Raw genomic sequence first — 20,497 nt, 5'->3', positions numbered from 1 at the left:
TTCACGTTGTTCTTCTCCAACATCTCTCTTTCTTTCCTCTCCTTTTTTTTCTTGCTTTGCCCTGATTCTCTGGGCAGTTTTAGTTTAATTAATGTTAATCAGTGATCTGAGATATTATTATTAGTCATTCTCTAGCATGCAGTCAACTTAATCTATTGAATCTGATAGTATAACCATAAGGAGGTGACTTGTGACTGCCCTGAAGTGTGACTGGTTAAATGGAGTACTGTACCTGTGGCTGCTCTTGCTCTCCGAACCTCAGGGCAGTCTGCATCTGGTACAGCTTTATGTATGCCTCCTTCATCCTCTCCACCATATCTTTCTTCGCTATTGCACATCTGTCTTTCTCCCTTTGCATTTTCTCAATTTCACTATTCGTTCTCTCCCACTCCCCTGTAAGCGTCAACCTGTCCTTTTCCATCTCCCATCCCTTCTTCTCTTGTCCATGCAGGCAAAGAATCCTCATCTTTTCTCTTTCCAGAGCCTCTATCGCTCTCTCCTTTTCTCTCAACTCAATCATCCTCTCTGCTGCCTGTGTGCTCCTTCTATTAATCTCCTCCTTCTCCTTCATCCATCTTTCCCCCTGTTGATCCCAGATTCTTTGTAGGCCAGCCTTGGCCTTGGCCCATCTCCCCCTGTCCTCCTTCCAGCCTACTAAGGTCTGTTTCCTCTCCAGGTCTGCTTTGGCCAAATCTGTCTTCAAACCATTTCTTATGAGGTTCCATCCATTCCTCTCTCTCACCCTCTCCTTCACCACCCTTTCATTCTCAGCTAACAGTCTCTTCTTGTTCTCCACTCTCAACTTCCATAACTTGGCCAAGGACATCTTCACCTTTGATACCTTGCCCATCAACGTTTGTGTGTTGACTGTTGCACTTTCTCTGTGTTTGTCCAACACCTCTCACTGCCTTTCATTCTCTGCTAACAGCCTCGTGTTCTCCACGGTCAACTTCCCTATCCTGGCCAAGTGCAGTATGTTCTGCATCGTCACCTTTGTCATCTTGACTTCTAGATTTTCTTTGTCTGCCTCTAAGCTTTCTCTCTGTTTCTTCAACATCTCTCTCTCCCTTTCATTCTCAGCTAACAGCTTAGTACTCTCCACTGCCACCTCTCCTCTTTTGGCCAAGTTCAGTATGTTCTGCACCTTCAGCTTTGCCATCTTGAGCTCCATCTTCTTTCTGTCTGACACTACACTTTCTCTCTGTTTCTCAAACAACTCTCTCTCTAGCTTCCATTGGTAGTGGTGTACCTCAATAGGAGCCTCAGTCCCCCTTATCTGCCTCAGCAACTCTTCAATTAGCCTTTCTCTTGCTTGCTCTGGTTCCATCCTCACCTAGTTGACTTTCTCCAACACCTCTCTCTCCAGCTTTCATCGGTTGTGGTCTACCTTGTTACAAGTCTCAATCTCCTTTCTCATTGTCAGCAGCCCCTCCATTTTTCTTTGTCTTTCGTTCTCTTATTCCTCCCTCATCGTGTTGCCTTTCTCCATCTCCTCACTTTCAGTGAATTATTTCTACAGTGTACTAACCCATTTCTGCATTGATATATGGAGAAACATGTATTAGTTATTTTTTATTTGTTCATATTATTTTCTTAAAACTGTCTGACCATGCCAGATTTCAAACTTCAGTTACCTTCAGGGTAATTGGTATAACCTAGTAAATGCTAGAGAGTAGGCCTAGTTTTACTGATTTACTTGAATTCTGTATTCTGGCTTAAAATCTCAAAATTCAAAAGATTTTAGAACGATATTTTTTAAAAATCCTAGAGACGTTATACATAGCCGTACACAATTCTAGCCCAGGTTAATGAGGTATACAATTTATAAACCATTCATTTTCCTGAAAATAAATTCGGTTTATTTCAAATAGATTCAAAATAAATATTACTTTGTAAGTAATTACATGTTTTTTTTATTTTTGTTTAATTATAGAAAATAGGTGGTCCTTGTTTTTCATCAATAGGTGGCCTCTTAATGTTTTATTGGTTACGTAATGGTTAGAGAAAAATAAAGAATAAAAAGATTTTGCCATATCCAAATAATGAAACATTTCAAAACCTACTGAAATGACCTCGAAAAACGGACGGTCGTGTATAATTTCTAATAAGTCATCTGACCTAAAATAGTATTTTTAACCGTCTCGGAGACTGCGAGGGAGAATGAACGTGAGTGCGTAGAAGAGAGAAGGGGAGCGCGGGCTACGCGTGGACGCGAAGGAGAGAGCGGAAAGTGGCACGCGCTCTACCTCGTTTATCAGTAGATATCAGACAGATGCGTGCGACAGTCGGAGAGTTTGAGTTTCAGAGGAACGATATAAAACGTTAGCCTTTGCACTGTCGCTAACGGGGTCTGTAGGACATACCGGGCAAAAGATAAGGAATGGCAGTTGATATTTATCGCCAATTGAGAGCCGTCTGGTAAGACTTGATAGCTTGTTTCGTTCTTATTTGTTACTGTAATTTATTACTCATAAATGCGAATATCATTTGAACTGCCCTTACGTAGATTTTCTGGATTCTATAGGCATAGATATACATTTTGCCCAATGGAGCCCTAAATAGTTGCATATTTTCTTTAAAAATAGGACTTGTAGAACCGTTTTTAGACCCTGGAGACTTTCGAAACTTAGCATAAGAGCAACAAGATAAACGGACACAATTTGGGCGAAATCCACTGAATCAACACTGATTCAGCAATGCCATCCCATTGGTCACAGACGTCAGTTCAATGTTTAGTTGTGATTTACATTTGGTTGAGTTATCACTAACGTGAATTCAACAAAACATGCCACCATGTCATTGGATTTAGGCAAAAAAAGGGTGACTTCAAGAGCTTGAGGGGGCATCACAACCACCACCACAACAAACCCTTACAGCCTGACACACACACAACCAACACAAACACACACTGAACCTCCAGCCATGCTGTCGAACGAGAGCTGTGAGAACAGCACCCATATCCACATGGACGGGAACCCGGTGGTGAGCACAGTGATGTTCATCCTGGGGGTGATGGGGAACTTCATCGCCCTGGCCATCCTGGGGGTCCACCAGAAGGAGCGGCGCACCAAGTCCTCTGTCTTCTGCATCCTGGTGACGGGGCTGGCCCTCACTGACTTGCTGGGAACCTGCTTCCTCAGCCCCCTGGTGTTTGTGTGCTATGCCCGCCAGCGATCCCTGCTGGGGCTCACTGGGGACCAGGGACTCTGTGGCCTCTTCGCCTTTGCCATGACCTTCTTCGGCCTGGCCTCCATGCTCATCCTCTGTGCCATGGCCGTGGAGCGCTGCCTGGCCATCAGCCACCCCTATTTTTACTCCAAGTGCGTCCGACGCAGCTTCGCCAAGGTGGCCCTACTGCTTATCTACATCTTCACCTGCGCCTTCTGTGTTTTGCCATTCTTCGGCTTTGGCCGCCACAAGCAGTACTGCCCGGGCACGTGGTGCTTCATCAAGATGGAGGCAGCAGGCGAGGGGGTGGACAACGAGAGGAAGGTTCTGGCGTTCTCACTGTCCTACGCCTCACTCATGGCGCTGCTGATCGTGGCGGTGTTTGTGTGCAACGGCTCGGTGATTGTCAGCCTGTGCCGGATGCACCGCAGCCAGATGACACGGCGTGGTTCGGTGGTGAACGGAGGGAGGAAGAGGAAGATGAGTCTGGGCTGGTTCGGACAGGGGGAGGAGGAGATGGACCACCTGATGCTGCTGGCCTCCATGACGGTCATCTTCGTTGTCTGCTCCTTGCCGCTCACTGTGAGTTGACCTCTGACCTCTCTCTCTCTCTCTTTGACCCATATCCCTGTGTGTGCATGTTTATGTGTGAGTACGCGTGGCCCCTGTCTATGACTGACACATCATCTGTGACTCAAACTCTGACTTTCACTGTATGCACTCACTTTTCCTGTGACTGACGTCTTTCTCTGACTAAGTCTTGAATCTTTAACTATTTGTGTCTCTTCAATTGTCTTATCCTCTCTGTATGTGATTCTGTCTGATACCTAGTCGTGACCCTAGTGTACACTGTCATACTGTGGGTATTAGCCATTCAAAACCACTTCTCTCAACTCCTGATATCACTCCATGCACACATCATGCTAGCATTCTGTGTAAACAATGGCATGCTGTGCCGTCTCGCTCACTGTTAGATCGCTTTGGTGTTTTGATATTGAAGTGAAATGAGAACCGCCCTGTTTTTAAGAGAGTATCAGATCTGGGGGAAACCTTTGTTCCCAGGAGGAAATTGTTTTAAAGAAAACAAGCAGGCCAGTCTCCGCTCCTCTACTCCCATGAGGCTGTTCATTATAACATATCCACTCCCCAGAGAGGTTTATCCCTTGGTTGCACAACCAGACAGTCATTATTTGGATAGTAAATAAAACTGAACCTTGATGTTTTTCCCCTCTAATTGAGAGGTGTGTGCTAAATCTGTCAGCCCTGGAGGACTGGATCTGGCCCCTCCCTCCCTTTCCAGAGGAACTATGGCTCGGGTCCCTGCTTGGGCTATCCCTACCTGTGGGTGTTCACTGGGTTTGACACTGAGCTTTTGGAGGCAGCTTCCTGTCCCTGACTCTGGCCCTTCTGGCTGTTACCACACACACACACACACACACACACACACACACACACACACACACACACACACACACACACACACGGACACGGACACGGACATTTGTAGAACTACAGATAAAGTGTTTTGGTATCAACCCTCAATCTATGTTTTGCTGAAAGTCACTGTTTTGAGTGTAAAGATATAAGCCTGCTATCCTTGGTTACACACTAAATAAGCTTGTCAGTTTCCTTTGATTTAAGTTCAATCATTGATTTGTGCAACTAAGGACATTCCAGTTACCAAAGTAGTTAAAGAGTAACTACAAGGAATGAGGGTAATTGACTAATGTCAACTGTTCCCATTTTCTTTAAGTCATTCAATACCAACCATCTCCCTGAGGTCTCTCTGCTACCTGTGGGTGATACTCCATGATAAGACAGGAAGTTGACAGAGTTCCTGTCTCTCTCCTGACAGATGTGTGTGTGTGTGTGTGTGTGTGTGTGTGTGTGTGTGTGTGTGTGTGTGTGTGTGTGTGTGTGTGTGTGTGTGTGTGTGTACAGTGAGCGCCGTAATTCATTGGACAGTGACAATGTTTTTGTTCTGTACTCTAGCACTTTGAGTTTGAAAGGATACAATGAGGGTGAAGTGCAGACTGTCAGCTTTAATTTGAGGGTATTTTCATACATATCGGATGAACCGTTTAGAAATGACAGCACCTTTTGTACATGTTCCCCCCATTTTAAGGTACTACAAGTATTTGTTGAATTGGCTTCACAGCGGCAGTCATCTGACCTCACAACGGCAGTCAAGCACCCAAGCTAACTGCCTAATATTAGCTAGCGACTTCCAGACAAAAATGAGAGAACACCTCTCTGACCATTTTACTCACCCTAGCAGAGCTGGTTAGGCTATTTTCATGTTATCCAGAGCGTTGGTGACTAACTGTGTTGCTGGCAACAATTTAATTACTTTTTTCCCAGTTTACTGATACCGGCCATATTAAACGGGTGTTGGGCGTTCGTAAATTCATTAGTTATTCTGCGCTCTGGCACACTCAGACAAGAGTGCTCTGAAATCGGATGGCCAGACTGAATTTACGAACGCACCGGAAATGGTTACTTACATAGTGGAGTCTTTTTTGTTAAGACATGTAGCTAGGTAAATGATGAACCATAATCCCAACTCATGACGTTACTACCCAGCATGAATCTGCAGGTAGCTAACCAACCAGGTTTAATGTTAGCTAGCTAACATTAGGCTATAAATAGCCAAGCAAATGGCTCTGAGATACGAATAATAAGATCATACAGGTAACGTTAGCTAGCGAGCCAGCCAGCTAACGTTAGCTAACAGTACACTTTAACCTGTTAGGGCTAGGGGGCAGTATTGACACGGCTGGATAAAAAACGTACCCGATTTAATCTGGTTACCACTCCTGCCCAGTAACTAGAATATGCATATAATTATTGGCTTTGGATAGAAAACACTCCAAAGTTTCTAAAACTGTTTGAATGGTGTCTGTGAGTATAACAGAACTCAAATGGCAGGTCAAAACCTGAGAAGATTCTGTACAGGAAGTACCCTGTCTGACCATTTCTTGGCCTTCTTTGCCATCTCTATCCATTACAGAGGATCTCTGCTGTTACGTGACACTTCCTATGGCTCCCATGGGCTCTCAGAAGGCGGCAAAAAGCTGAATCGTGGCTTTGCAGGCTCTGGTTGAAAAAAAGTAGTGCGTTTGGGTAGTGGCTGGTTACAGTACTGTGAGACTCAGGCGCGTGCCCGCGTCGACCGAATGCTTTGTTTTCTTTCCTCTGTTTACCTAAACGCAGATTCCCGGTCGGAATATTAAAAATGGATTTTAAACAGCGGTTGACATGCTTCGAAGTACGGTAATGGAATATTTAGAATTTTTTTGTCACGAATTGCGCCATGCTCGTGACCCTTATTTACACTTCGGATAGTGTCTTGAACGCACGAACAAAACGCCGCTATTTGGATATAACGATGGATTATTTTGGACCAAACCAACATTTGTTATTGAAGTAGCAGTCCTGGGAGTGCATTCTGACGAAGACAACAAAGGTAATCAAACTTTTGTAATAGTAAATCGGAGTTTGGTCAGGGCTAAACTTGGTCGGTGTCTAAATGGCTAGCCGTGATGGCTGGGCTATCTACTGAGAATATTGCAAAATGTGCTTTCCCCGAAAAGCTGACACCTCGATTGCACAAAGGAGTTATGTATCTATAATTCTTAAAATAATTATGTTTTTTGTGAACATTTATCGTGAGTAATTTAGTAAATTCACCGGAGGTTTGCGGGGGGTATGCTAGTTCTGAACGTCACATGCTAATGTAAAAAGCTGTTTTTTGATATAAATATGAACTTGATTGAACAAAACATGCATGTATTGTATAACATAATGTCCTAGGTGTGTCATCTGATGAAGATCATCAAAGGTTAGTGCTGCATTTAGCTGTCTTCTGGGTTTTTGTGACATTATATGCTAGCTTGAAAAATGGGTGTCTGATTATTTCTGGCTGGGTACTCTGCTGACATAATCTGTTTTGCTTTCGTTGTAAAGCCTTTTTGAAATCGGACAGTGTGGTTAGATTAACGAGAGTCTTGTCTTTAAAATGCTGTAAAATAGTCATATGTTTGAGAAATTGAAGTAATAGCATTTCTAAGGTATTTGAAAATCGCGCCACGGGATTACACTGGCTGTTGCGTAGCCCAGAGAGGTTAAGCAGTTCAACTAAGCAAAATATATATATATATTTTTAAAGCTGCGTTAGACATGATTACCTACAAATATTAACCAGCTCAAATGGACAGAAGCGTGCTATATGGAACTCATCTCTCGGCATATCCAGCCCATTCATTATCTCAGGCAATCATGGCTAGCGGGAAGGTTGCTGACTTTTTCTGTGCATAAACCAACTAGGCTCGTATTTTAACCATTTTATTTGTGTTTACAGATGGAATTCACGTTTGTTATTAAGGCATATGAAAGTTCACATGTTCCAGAAAGCATTTCTGCCAAATAACGCATTTTGATAAAAAGAAGATGGAAGTTCAAATGAACTTCAAGTAGATGAAGTAATGACCCGCGATATACAGTTGAAGTCAGAAATTACATACACCTTAGCCAAATACATTTAAACTCAGTTTTTCACAATTCCGGAAATTTAATCCTAGTAAAAATTCCCTGTGTTAGGTCAGTTAGGATCATTTATATTTTAAGAATGTGAAATGTTAGAATAATAGTAGAGAGAATGATTTATTTCAGCTTTTATTTCTTTCATCACATTCCCATTGGGTCAGAAGTTTACATACACTCAATTAGTATTTGGTAGTATTGCCTTAAACAATTTAAACTTGGGTCAAATGTTTCGGGTAGCCTTCCACAAGCTTCCCATGATAAGTTGGGTGAATTTTGGCCCATTCCTCCTGACAGAACTGGTGTAACTGAGTCAGGTTTGTAGGTATCCTTGCTCGCACACGCTGCTCCCCACAACTTTTCTATAGGATTGAGGTCAGGGCTTTGTGATGGCCACTCCAATACCTTGACTTTGTTGTCCACAATTTTGGAAGTATGCTTGGGGTCATTGTCCATTTGGAAGACCCATTTGCGACCCAAGCTTTAACTTCCTGACTGATGTCTTGAGATGTTGCTTCAATATATCCACATCATTTTCCTCCTCATGATGCCATCTATTTTGTGAAGTGCACCAGTCCCTCCTGCAGCAAAGCACCCCCACAACATGATGCTGCCATCCCCGTGCTTCACGATTGGGATGGTGTTCTTCGGCTTGCAAGCCTCCCCCTTTTTCCTCCAAACATAACGATGGTCATTATGGCCAAACAGTTCTATATTTGTTTCATCTGACCAGAGGACATTTCTCCAAAAAGTACCATCTTTGTCCCCATGTGCAGTTGCAAACCGTAGTCTGGCTTTTTTATGGTGGTTTTGGGGCAGTGGCTTCTTCCTTGCTGAGCGTCCTTTAAGGTTATGTCGATATAGGACTCGTTTTACTGTGGATATAGATACTTTTGTACCTGTTTCCTCCAGCAACTTCACAAGGTCCTTTGCTGTTGTTCTGGGATTGATTTGCACTTTTCGCACCATAGTACGTTCATCTCTAGGAGACAGAACGCGTCTCCTTCCTGAGCGGTATGACGGCTGCGTGGTCCCGTGGTGTTTATACTTGCGTACTATTGTTTGTACAGATGAACGTGGTACCTTCAGGCGTTTGGAAATCTCGTTTAGGGCTCCCAAAAGGCTAGAGCCGGCCCTGCCTGAGGGAAATTTAAGCCAGGATACATCCTGAGTGTCATGTCAAGGCCGTTAATCTGGTGAATAATTGAATAGCTTGTTATTAAGGAATCACCCAACTGACTCACACAACACCTCAGACATGCCACACTGCCGGTGTCTGTGTGCGTGTGTGGGGGAGGGTGTATGTATGTGTGTTTGTGTGTGCCTGCGCATGCGTGCATCTGTATGTGACTATGAATGGATGAGGTAATGGAGGAGTGTGTATCGGATGAGATGAGTATAGCACAGTGCATGTTAAGGCCTATAGTTAGGATGTGGGTTTAGAGTATAAGACTGCCTGCCTTTCTGGAGCTGAAAAACTGTTGGAACATGACGGAAACCTGAGCAAGAGGAGATGCAGGATGGCGGAAAGAAACTAGTTTTGGAACAATAGTTCCCTCTGTAATATGGTATTAATATGTTAAGAGTGTATTTATTATGGATCTCCATTAGCTGCTGCCAATGCAGCTGCTACTCTTCCTGGGGTCCAGCAAAATTAAGGAAGTTATACAATTTTAAAAACATTACAATACATTCAGATTTCACAACACACTGTGTGCCCTCAGGCCCTTACTCCACCAATACCACATATCTACAATAGAAAATCCATGTGTGTATGTTATTGTGTGTGTGTATACATGTGTCTGTGTCTATTTTAGTGTTGCTTCACTGTCCCCGCTGTTCCATAAGGTGTATTATGGAACAGCGGGTGTATTTTTTTTTTTTTGAATATTTTTTTTTTGACTCTAATTTTACTGCTTGCATCAGTTATTTGATGTGGAATAGAGTTCCATTTAGTCATGGCTCTATGTAGTAGTGTGTGCCTCCCATAGTCTATTCTGGACTTCGGTACTGTGAAGAGACCTCTTGTGGCATGTCTTGTGGGGTATGCATGGGTGTCTGAGCTGTGCGCCGTTGTTCAAACAGACAGCTTGGTGCGTTCAACATGTCAATACCTCTCATAAATACAAGTAGTGATAAAGTCAATCTCTCCTCCACTTTGAGCCAGGAGAGATTGACATGCATATTATTGTTAGCTCTCTGTGTACATCGAAGGGCCAGCCGTGCTGCCCCGTTCTGAGCCAATTGCAATTTTCCTAAGTCCCTTTTTGTGGCACCTGACCACACGACTGAGCAGTAGTCCAGGTGTGACAAAACTAGGGCCTGTAGGACCTGCCTTGTTAAGAAGGTAGAGTAACGCTTTATTATGGACAGACTTCTCCCCATCTTAGCTGCTGTTGTATCAATATGTTTTGACCATGACAGGGTTACTCCAAGCAGTTTAGTCAACTCAACTTGATCAATTTCCACAAAATGTATTACAATATTTAGTTGAGGTTTAGGTAGTGATGCACCGATATGACATTTTTGGCCGATGTCCGATATTTTCCTTGCCAAAAATAAATGTTAACGATAACCGATATTCAACATTTTTGCAGGCTTTTAAGCATTCTAGTACAGTTAAATAGTTAACACACACACCGACGCAGCCGTCTAAGGCACTGCATCTCACTGCAAGAGGCGTCACTACAGTCCCTGGTTCGAATCCAGGCTGTATCTCATCCGGCCGTGATTGGGAGTCCCATAGTGCAGCGCACAATTGGCCCAGCATCGTCCAGGCCGTCATTGTAAATAAGAATTTGTTCTTAACTGACTTGCCTAGTTAAAGGTTTCACACACCACACTGACCAAAAAGTTATATTGTTGGAGTTACGTATGTCCCCATTACCAGTAAAACATAATCAAAACCTATTTCTTTCACTTACTTGCTGTGCTCTTTCGTTGTTCAGTCATTTCATTCTCAACCAGGATTTCTATGGAATGCCGTTTGGGTCTTTGCGTGTCAAAAAATATACATGTCAAATAACACATCTGTTTCAGTAGCTAGCTAACTATATAGCTAGGTGTCATCTAAAATAGCCCTAATTTATAAGACAGTTATTATTTGGTTAATGGTGGTCGGACCCATCTATGTGAAGCCAGCCACAATAAGGATTAGCCACAATAGTGGACTTTGCGGTTAGCCTTCAAAATAAAAGAATGGCATAATTTATACTATTTGTATTCATTTGCATTACTGTCAATGACATACTGTTATTTTGAAGGCAAGCCGGAAATTCCACTATTGTGCCTAATCCTTATTGTGGCTAGCTTCACAACCCATAACCCGGTGCGGTTGAGCCTCACTAGCCAGATGAAGCTAGCTGGCTGCTTATAAAACATTAGGGCAACAGGGTTAAGTTGCTGACTGGCTATTTATTTTCATGAACTGAAGTTCAATTTCAATAGGCGAACAAGTGGCAACCTAGCTAGTACTTACTCACAAGGATTCCTAAATCATTGCTAAGAATAATGAAAATGACTGCAGGTTCTACTGGTCATTTGTTTTCAGGCTGGTTGGATTGGTGCTAGCTAGGTACCAAGCTAAAGCTAGCTGCCCCAGAAGTTGCGGTCGAACAAATGATGTTTTATTCCCAACTCGGTATTGTAAACACGTAGTTCGTGGCCGGTGTTTGCTGACTTTTTTTGTACAGATTTGACAGTGCTACTGTATCTTTTTTGACACGCAAAGACCCAAACGGCATTCCATAGTATGTATGTTGTGAAGCTAATAGCAGTGACGTTATTACTTTGTAACTCTGGTAGGGCAACATCTGAAAAATAGCGCACTTGGTTGTGTGTACTGGTGCTCAACCAGTCGGCGAAAGCCAACATCACCCGTGACAGAGAGCGGTTGATTGTCAAGGGCAATGAATACCATTATCTTGGCTTTAATGGATTTCGCCTTTGAGTTGTCTCACTGAAATTTTGTTACTGTTTTAAATGACTGGTCAACTTGTTGACAGCTCGATCCACACAGCAGACATTGTGGGCTAGGTTAGGAATGCTGTGTTGCACGTATAGCGCAAAATTTTACGTGCCGTCATTACGTCATGTACCTACGTTATATAGGTATGCACGTCAGCTTTGACATCGGTTTTGCACATCGTGGCGTTAAACTAGACATCGGCCGATACCGACGTTGGCATTTGAAGCTAATATTGCCCGATTCCGATATGTTCACCGAATTTTTTTTAATTTTTTTAAATCTTTAAAAAAAAAAATTATGGAGTTTTTTTTTTTTTTATCGTGCATCCCTGGGTTTAGTGAATGATTTGTCCCAAATACAATGCTTTTAGTTTTAGAAATATTAAAGACTAACTTATTCCTTGCCACCCACTCTGAAACTAACTGCAACTCTTTGTTAAGTGTTGCAGTCATTTCAGTCGCTGTAGTAGCTGACATGTATAGTTTTGAGTCGTCCACATACATAGACACATTGGTTTTACTCAAAGCCAGTGGTATGTCTTTAGTCAAGATTGAAAAAAGTAAGGGGCCTAGACAGCTGCCCTGGGGAATTCCTGATTCTACCTGGATTATGTTGTAGAGGCTTCCATTAAAGAACACCCTGTGTGTTCTGTTAGACAGGTAACTCTTTATCCACAATATAGCAGGGGGTGTAAAGCCGTAACACATACGTTTTTACACCAGCAGACTATGATCGATAATGTCAAAAGCCACACTGAACAGCCCCCACAATCTTTTTATCATCAATTTCTCTCAGCCAATTGTGTAAGTCTGTGCTTGTTGAATGTCCTTCCTTATATGTGTGCTAAAAGACTGTTTGCTAAGGATTGGTAACAGGCTGATTGGTTGGCTATTTGAGCCAGTAAAAGGGGGCTTTACTATTCTTAGGTAGGGGAATTACTTTTGCTTCCCTCCAGACCTGGGGGAACACACTTTCTAGTAGGCTTAAATGGAAAATATGGCAAATAGGAGTGGCAATGAGAGTCTAGTTTATGTAATGCTCTTACCACTTCTGTCAATACTGAGCACACACACGCAGACTCACAGGCAGGCCTCCATCTCTCTGTCCAGTTCTTATTAATGGAATGCAAACACGTTGATGTAACACTATACAGTAGAGCACAATGCCAGGCGCTGAAGAGTAGATGCTTTTCTCACAGCGGTCTGCTTTCAGCACCGCCACAAGACCTAGTGAGGCTGGCTGGAACAAGTGAATGTGAGAGAGATGGAAAGAAGAGATGAATGTGGTGCGTTTTGCTGATAAGATGGGATGTGTTTGCTTTCAGTCTGTCTACTCTGCAAGGGATGGATGGGGTGAGGGACGGAGGGAGGGAGGAGAGAGAGGTTGAAAACCAGAAAGAGAGAAGAGATGAGTGGCTTGGACTGATGCTGCTTGATACAGTGTCGGGTATTTCCATGTAAAAGGCTCCATGACCACTAATGTGAAGTTTATAGGAGCATATCAAATTTGGTGTCAACTGAAAGCTAAGACTCTTATTTTTTTTATTAAGGCATATATTAATTCTTCAACCATTTTCCATCTTAAAAATGTGGAATAAGTAGTCTTTCTGGTCAACTAGATGGAAAAGGGGTCTTGTCTTCTGGAATTGTAAGAAATATTGCCTTTGTCTTGTCATTCTGTCACCAGAAATAATTAAGGTTTACATAAGTAACAAGTAAAGGTAGACCTACCAATTAGTTATAGTGGTTTTACTGATAACAATTTACTTTATGATTTATTAGGTGATTCAAATGTCATTCTGTTACCAAATCGGTAACTGAATGACCAAATAAGCAGTAACAGAATGACTGCGACTGAATTGGCTACAATGGGAATTCATAGTAGTCACAAACCACAGTTGGGTCACCTTCTACTGTCCTTTCTTCCACTGGCATACTGTTATGCTCAGCTCATAACTGTTTCCTTTCTGTTGTGGGGGGTTAAATGCAAGAGTGTCTCTTCTCCCTCTCCATTTAATGTCACCTCTCCTAGCTCTAACTGACACCTACCCATGAGCCCCCCCCCCTTTTTCCATTTACTGTAACCAGACCATTCACCTACTGAGCATCGACTGACACCCGATGTTGAAAATGGACGTCGAAATTTGGTCAGTTCAAATCTGAGCCAATCATAGCCCACTGAATCAACATTGTTTCAACATCATTTAAATTAAAAGAATTGTGACCTTAATTTATCAATCAAGTTCAAGAGAGGAGCGAAAACCCTGGAATGAGTTTGACGAGTGTTATCGGATGTTAATCCACTTCGCTTACTGTGGTTCAATAACCAAAATATATTTCTTTAAACTCAATGTGTCATGTCATAGCTAGCACCCCATTCTTTCTGCAGACATATTTGAATCTTAATTCAGAGTATATGTAAATATTTAAGAGTTTTTGGAAAACGTGGTCGCATAAAAAACAGAGGGAGATTTTACCGTAATTCTGTAACCAAACTGTACTGTTCTTTGAGTTAATGTATTTTTGTAAAGATTTCAGTGGAAAATGTTCAAAGTAGTCTCTGTGTTGTGTGGTTTGTTTAACTTTGCAATACAGTGAAAAAATACGAGTCTCACTTTCATTATGTTAATTGCCCTGCACTAGTTTCTGAGTGCAATAGTGGTTAGAATCAGTCTTGTTCCCCAACAGTACGTTTCATCCAGACAGAAAATGTGGTTGTTTTAATTAACATTACATTAACATCAAATTGTATTTGTCACATCCACCCAAAATATTTTTTTATTTAATTGGCAAGTCAGTTAAGAACAAATTCTTATTTACTATGACGGCCTACCCCGGCCAAACCCGGTCTAAGGCACAGCATCTGTGCAAGAAGCGTCACTGCAGTCCCTGGTTCGAATCCAGGCTGAATCACATCCGGCCTGATTGGGAGTCCCATAGGGCGCCGCACAATTGGCACAGCGTCATCTGGGTTTGGCCGGGGTAGGCCGTCATTGTAAATAAGAACTTGTTCTTAACTGACTTGCCTAGTTTAAATAAAGGTTACATTTTAAACTTTTCAACTGTTACCGGGGGACATTCAGATGAGTCTTGTGGGGCCTTGTGTGCGTCCTACAGCAAAACAACCAACATGTTTGTGAGAGTCTCACCTTTCATATTAATGTGTAGCACCAAATATTTGGGCGCTACAGACAAAAGTTGGCAGATTGGCTGTACCGACTTCAGACGAGTCCCAAAACACTTGTGGTGGTTGTAGAGCAAAACACCATCTCGTTCATGAGTCATCTTTCCATCAAGGGGTCATAATAGTTTTATAGGCCAAACCGTTTGGATGCTACAGATGATTTTGTGAGAAGACCGATTTTGATGTCTCATGGTCTGATAAACACTGCTCTAGCTCTGTTCCCCTTTCACCTCATATGCGGAAGTGCAACATTGGCGGATGCGGATGGATTGAGACACATCCAATGCAAAAAACAGATCTCTAGCTTAAACTGATGGATTTTATGGGGACTTTTCTTTTATGCTAATTTGATTTCCACAGAGGCGCCGACATCTTCTCTAGGGGGTTAAAGAGGCATTATGCAGAAATCGCTCCTCCATTTCCTGGTTGCTAAAATTATAATAGTTTGCCTAATTTCAGTTTGTGACAAAACGAGTAAGTATAGTGTAAAGAATCATTGCACCATGTAAACCGCTGTTAAATATATTTTCCATAACCAAAAATATAGAATTTTCTGCTGTTTGAAGTGAAAGGTGCAAAAACCAAACTTAAGAATTGTTTCAATGAGAATGACCGATCTATAGCTTACATTTCTATGTGAATTTGGTCGGGTCGCCCCAAAAAAGTTACATATTGCAGCTTTAAATAGCCTATAGTTAAGGCTATCTTACGAACAAATGTTACTGTATTTATTCAACCTTTAAATGCAAAGGTGGCAGCTCTATGGACATTTTCACAAATGCTATAATAAACTGCAACAGCATTTATCACTTGCACTATGTACTTTAATGTCATTTCAACTGCAATCCAGGTTATTTGGTTGTGTTATTAGATGAAGCACAGTGAAAGTGTCTGACATTTATAGTCCCGTTTGAACTTTGTTGTGCTTATAAATGGTTAAAAGCGCAGTGGTAACACATTTTGGTGACCACTAAACCAAAATCTGACATTGATTTTCCATTGGAATTTGGTTGTGCTTTTAGATGGTTGAAGCATTGTGATAATACCTTGGCAATTAAACAATTCTTTGGGTGAAAATAGGTTGTGATCTCATTGATCAACATAACAACCAAATATTACCCAATTCTACACATTGAAGTGACACGGTGTGCCCAGTGGGACACAATCAAGGCGTCTTCATTTTGTTAAATTAGGACAATTATCTCTAATATTTATTTAACTTTGAAAATGTGGAGTATGTTGTGTAGATCGTTAGGAAAAAAACAAGTGTATTCCTTTAGAGATTTAATTTTAAGGCAGCACAATGTGATCACTGTGCAGGGGTTGTGTAGACTTTCACTATAGGCACTGTATCTATCATCTCGAGGTAGTGTGCTTGTGCGTGCACGCGTGCATGTATTGCTGCGTGCATGTTCGTTCACCCTCTAGTTAGTCAAATGGGGATGATGAGTGTAGTTCACCCACATGAAAAAATACTATAGTATTCCCTGTAGTGTTTTTGTGGACTTTACTGTAGTATTCCCTGTAGTGTTTTTGTGGACTTTACTGTAGTATTCCCTGTAGTGTTTTTGCAGAGTAAAGTCTGCAAAACCGCTGCAGTGAATACTGTAGTATTTACTGTAGTTTTGCAGACATGACTGTAGTATACTGTAATATTTAGTTTACTATTGTATAAATACTTACTGTAGTATGCTGTAGTGTTTTTGCGGACTGGCACATTTTTCATGACCTGTAGGAAGGTCTGACTGAAGTCTGAACGGATAGTTCTAAGCTTCTGCTCTTTTCTATAAGCTGTAGGGAACACAATAGGGCTCGCTCCAAGAACCTCTTATCCCGTAGGCAGTGTGATAAGAATCATACAAGTTGATAATATCCTCCTCTCAGATAACAAACCACATGTAGGAGTGAAAGATGCAGTACAGCACTGGCTGGACAGGCTCTTAGTGTAAGGTGTCTGTGCAGTGATCTGGTCCATTGTTTTGGCCTGTGTGTTATTGCTGTCTTAGTGGACAGAAGCTCAGTGGGTAAGGACCAGTCAGGACCTCCACATCAGTGGATTGACATCACACTCACGCAAATAATTTTGAGGATTTGACCACAGGAGCTGTCCATTGACCAGCGTGCCTTATAATGCTGTTGTCATAGTTCCACATGTCTAGTGTGGAGTCTTCCAGAGAGTAGATGTGCTGTGTGAAAGCGAGAACAAACCCACTTCCATGACCTCCCCCTGTCATCTCTTTACTATATATGGTTAACACATGCCCATTCATCTGACAGGACCAGACTAATAGCCTGACTGTAGCTTCTCACCTCATTGACCCTCACCCCCGTACATCCCCCATCCGCCCTCTAGAAGACTACCCACATGAAAAAATACTACAGTTTACTATAGAATACTACAATACTTACTATAGAATTCTATAGTAAACTGCAGTATATGTGGAATACTAAACTACACACAGTAGTATCTCTCAATCATGTGTAGTACTTACTATAGAATTATGTACTATACTGTAGAATACTACTATAAAAACCATGTGGAAAAACCACCATTTTTTTTACTGTAGTAAATACTACAGTATACAATTTACATATATTTACATCCTTGCCCATTCCCCACCCCCATATCACAATTTGTGCCATCCATAAGTGAGAAACCTAAATATTGTGTTCCCTAATGGTAATTGAAAAGAGCAGAAACTCTGAACTATCTGTTCAGACCCCAGTCCTACCTACCTACAGGTTATGGAATATTTGCTCTTTTAGTATATTTCCAGTAGGTGTCCTAAAGGAGAAAGCCTTCTATGTAAAATATTTAAAAAATATATATATATATATCTATAGTAAATACTACAGTAATGTCTGCAAAAACACTACAGTAAATCCTACAGTATACTACAGTCCGCAAAGACACTACAGTAAATACTACAGTATAGTCCACAAAAACACTAAAGTAAATACTACAATCTGCAGAAATGCTACATTAATTACTATAGTATATACTACAGTTTTATTTTATTACAGTATTTATATTTAGCGCTGGGTGATATGGACAAAATATATCACAATATATTTGATGTTTTTGAATAACAAAAGTTGTAAATATGCTTTATGAGTAGTTCATGACCCTAGAGTGGCAACACATACCTTAAGTGATTTCAATTTCTCCATTTATACTGTTCAATCTGTTGGAGTTGACATTTTGAACATTGAGATATTAGACATGATAGATCAGACGCATAGTATATTAAGGAGTGAAAGAGACTGGGTCTCTGTAGAAAGACAGATAGCTGTGGAATGTGTTGGATGAGAGGAGAGCAACATGTGAAACAGGGGAGAGGGATGGACATCTGTGGATTAGATGAAGGAGGGGTTGAGGTCAGGAGGTGAGGACAGATTCTCTTAAAGCAGCAATAAAGGTTTGGTATCCTGTTACCCTCTTTATTAGCTTCCTGTAGAGCCATAAAACATAAGGATTGGAGAGAAGGAGTGTTTTAAGTAGGATGTATATAACTGTGATGGTGAGAAATGTTTTGCGGTCTGATTACAGCTGTACAGAACCTTTGGGAAGAGTTAAACTTGGTTAAAGCTTCTCTGGTGTCCGTGGGTTATTTACTCTGAAAAATAAGAACCTAAGAACCCATTTTCGGCACTTTTATTATCCTTTCCACACTGTGCCACGCAGCATGATATTGACAAATAAATATAGGCCTAGTTAATTGGTGAACTGTTGAAATAATGGAATCAGTAGTTTGGAATATAGTGGGCAGCACCTTGAATACATTGTTTGACATGACAGCGAATTAATAAACCAGGGAGGAAGACTGACAGGGTAGGAAACAGTGTTGGTCAGTGTTTCCAGGTGATCCTAATTAGGTGTTACTTTGTGTTTTCGTACTTAATGTAACATATTCATGCTTTGCCTATTCCTCTCTGATAAGATACCGTTGTACAAACATGCTTACCTAGGCCTACACCAGCACTGGTACCAGGCAGTATTAGCTAGCTAGTTACGTTTGCTCTGACTCTTATGCCTTGGTCACACCGACAGCGTCATTACGCAAAATGGTACGTAGCATCACCTGGATATGTGAGCAACAAAAGTTCAACATTCACCTTCTGCTACCATTTCTGTCAAGCCGTCTACGCATAATGCTTGACGCATATGTTCAATAAATCCAACGTATGCACAACACAGAACGCAATGCAACTGCCCCTGCAACGCAATGCTGCAAGGCAAACACAGCGTCCCGTTGGAAATGAATGTACTACCAAAATGCAATGACGCTGTCCGTGTGATCTAGGCATTAGTACATTTAGCTAACTAGCGATTAGCATTAGCGGCTAACACAAATTGTTAAGACAAGACAAACTAGCAGATAGTAGTTTGCAGACAGATACACAAAATAATAGTTTATAGAACACTTGTAGAAAGCAGCATGTCACCAACATTGTTGCATCCATCTGACCATGCAGAATGAAAGGTAAGAAAGTGCTCATGACTCTGTGATCGAGCAACTGCTTTCTCCTTGAGTGACAGGGAGCAGGGCTTGGTGTGGTTTGCAGCATGCAGCAGAGGCTGAGCAGCAAGAGGAGAGAGAGAAAGAGATGACTCAAGTAGCAAACTGCGTAAACTATAAAAATTGACATTATATGCACCGGAGTTATGGTTGCACATTTTGGGGAATATTCAGAGGTGGAAACTTTCTGTGGGAATTAACGGGAATATATGGGAATTAACAGAAATATATGCAAATGTAATATTAATACCATTTAAATGTAGATGTGTTTTGCATTGGATATATTTACCATATCATATGGAGACAAACATACACCTTTTACCTTATCATAAGTAGACATAATTGAAAATGATAATCTTTCCAACAGAGAAAAATAAAATATGTTTTACGAATTGAACTTCAATTAAATGAGTTGACTCTTCACATGGGATGATTTCACTGAACAACAGTGAATCTCCCAAAAACGTTGTCAACATACATCTGTAAAATGATAGTCTAGAAACTAAAGCTTTGGTTGTCTTCCTCTCAGGCTTCTGTGTCTTCTCCCTGGAACACCTCAATGTCAACCTCTTGAACATCAGACTCTGAGGCCTCATCTTCACTGTCACTTTCCAACCTTGTTGAGGATGGCTTGTTGTCAGGTTCAAAAAGCCTAAAATTTACCCGGGTGGCCACCAATTGTTCAACCCTTGTATTGGTCCGCCTGTTGCATGCTTTGGTGTGTGTGTGTGTGTGTGTGTGTGTGTGTGTGTGTGTGTGTGTCCCAAACAAGTACCAGTCACGCTCTGAGGTGGCTGATGTTAGTGGGATTTTGAGGATTTTATTTGTGTTATCTTTATTTAACTTGGCAAGTCAGTTAAGAACAAATTCTTATTTACAATGACGGCCTAGGAACAGTGGGTTAACTTCCTTGTTCAGGGGCAGAACGACAGATTTTAACCTTGGCAGCTCTGGGATTCGATCCACCAACCTTTCGGTTACTGGCCCAACGCTCTAACCACTAGGCAACAGGGGAAAGAGCCTCAGATCCACAAAGTCCCTTCCACCAGGTGGCTGATGAGATATGTTGGCACGACTGCCATATTGCATCTCCATCCCTTTGCTTGGAAGTGTACTT

At 41.6% G+C, this 20,497-nt stretch overlaps 1 protein-coding gene across 2 annotated transcripts in view; it reads left to right on the top strand.

The window, feature by feature from the left end:
• The first annotated feature begins 2,140 nt into the window (after positions 1-2,140).
• The window catches only part of LOC123729248 (prostacyclin receptor), a 54,493-nt gene continuing 36,136 nt past the window's right edge, over positions 2,141-20,497 (top strand). Inside the window, exons 1-2 of one of the 2 annotated variants that reach the window (XM_045703530.2) lie at positions 2,141-2,418; positions 2,810-3,750. In XM_045703530.2, coding sequence (XP_045559486.1) covers positions 2,923-3,750 — 828 coding nt within the window. In that variant the 5' untranslated portion in view covers positions 2,141-2,418; positions 2,810-2,922. Of the gene's footprint in view, positions 3,751-20,497 lie in introns of both variants that reach the window. The other variant, XM_045703529.2, reaches the window with a different exon arrangement.

This window comes from Salmo salar, chromosome 20, assembly GCF_965601325.2.
Source record: "Salmo salar chromosome 20, fSalSal1, whole genome shotgun sequence".
Classification (NCBI taxonomy): Eukaryota; Metazoa; Chordata; class Actinopteri; order Salmoniformes; family Salmonidae; genus Salmo; species Salmo salar.
This window is presented reverse-complemented; position numbering and strand designations above follow the sequence as displayed.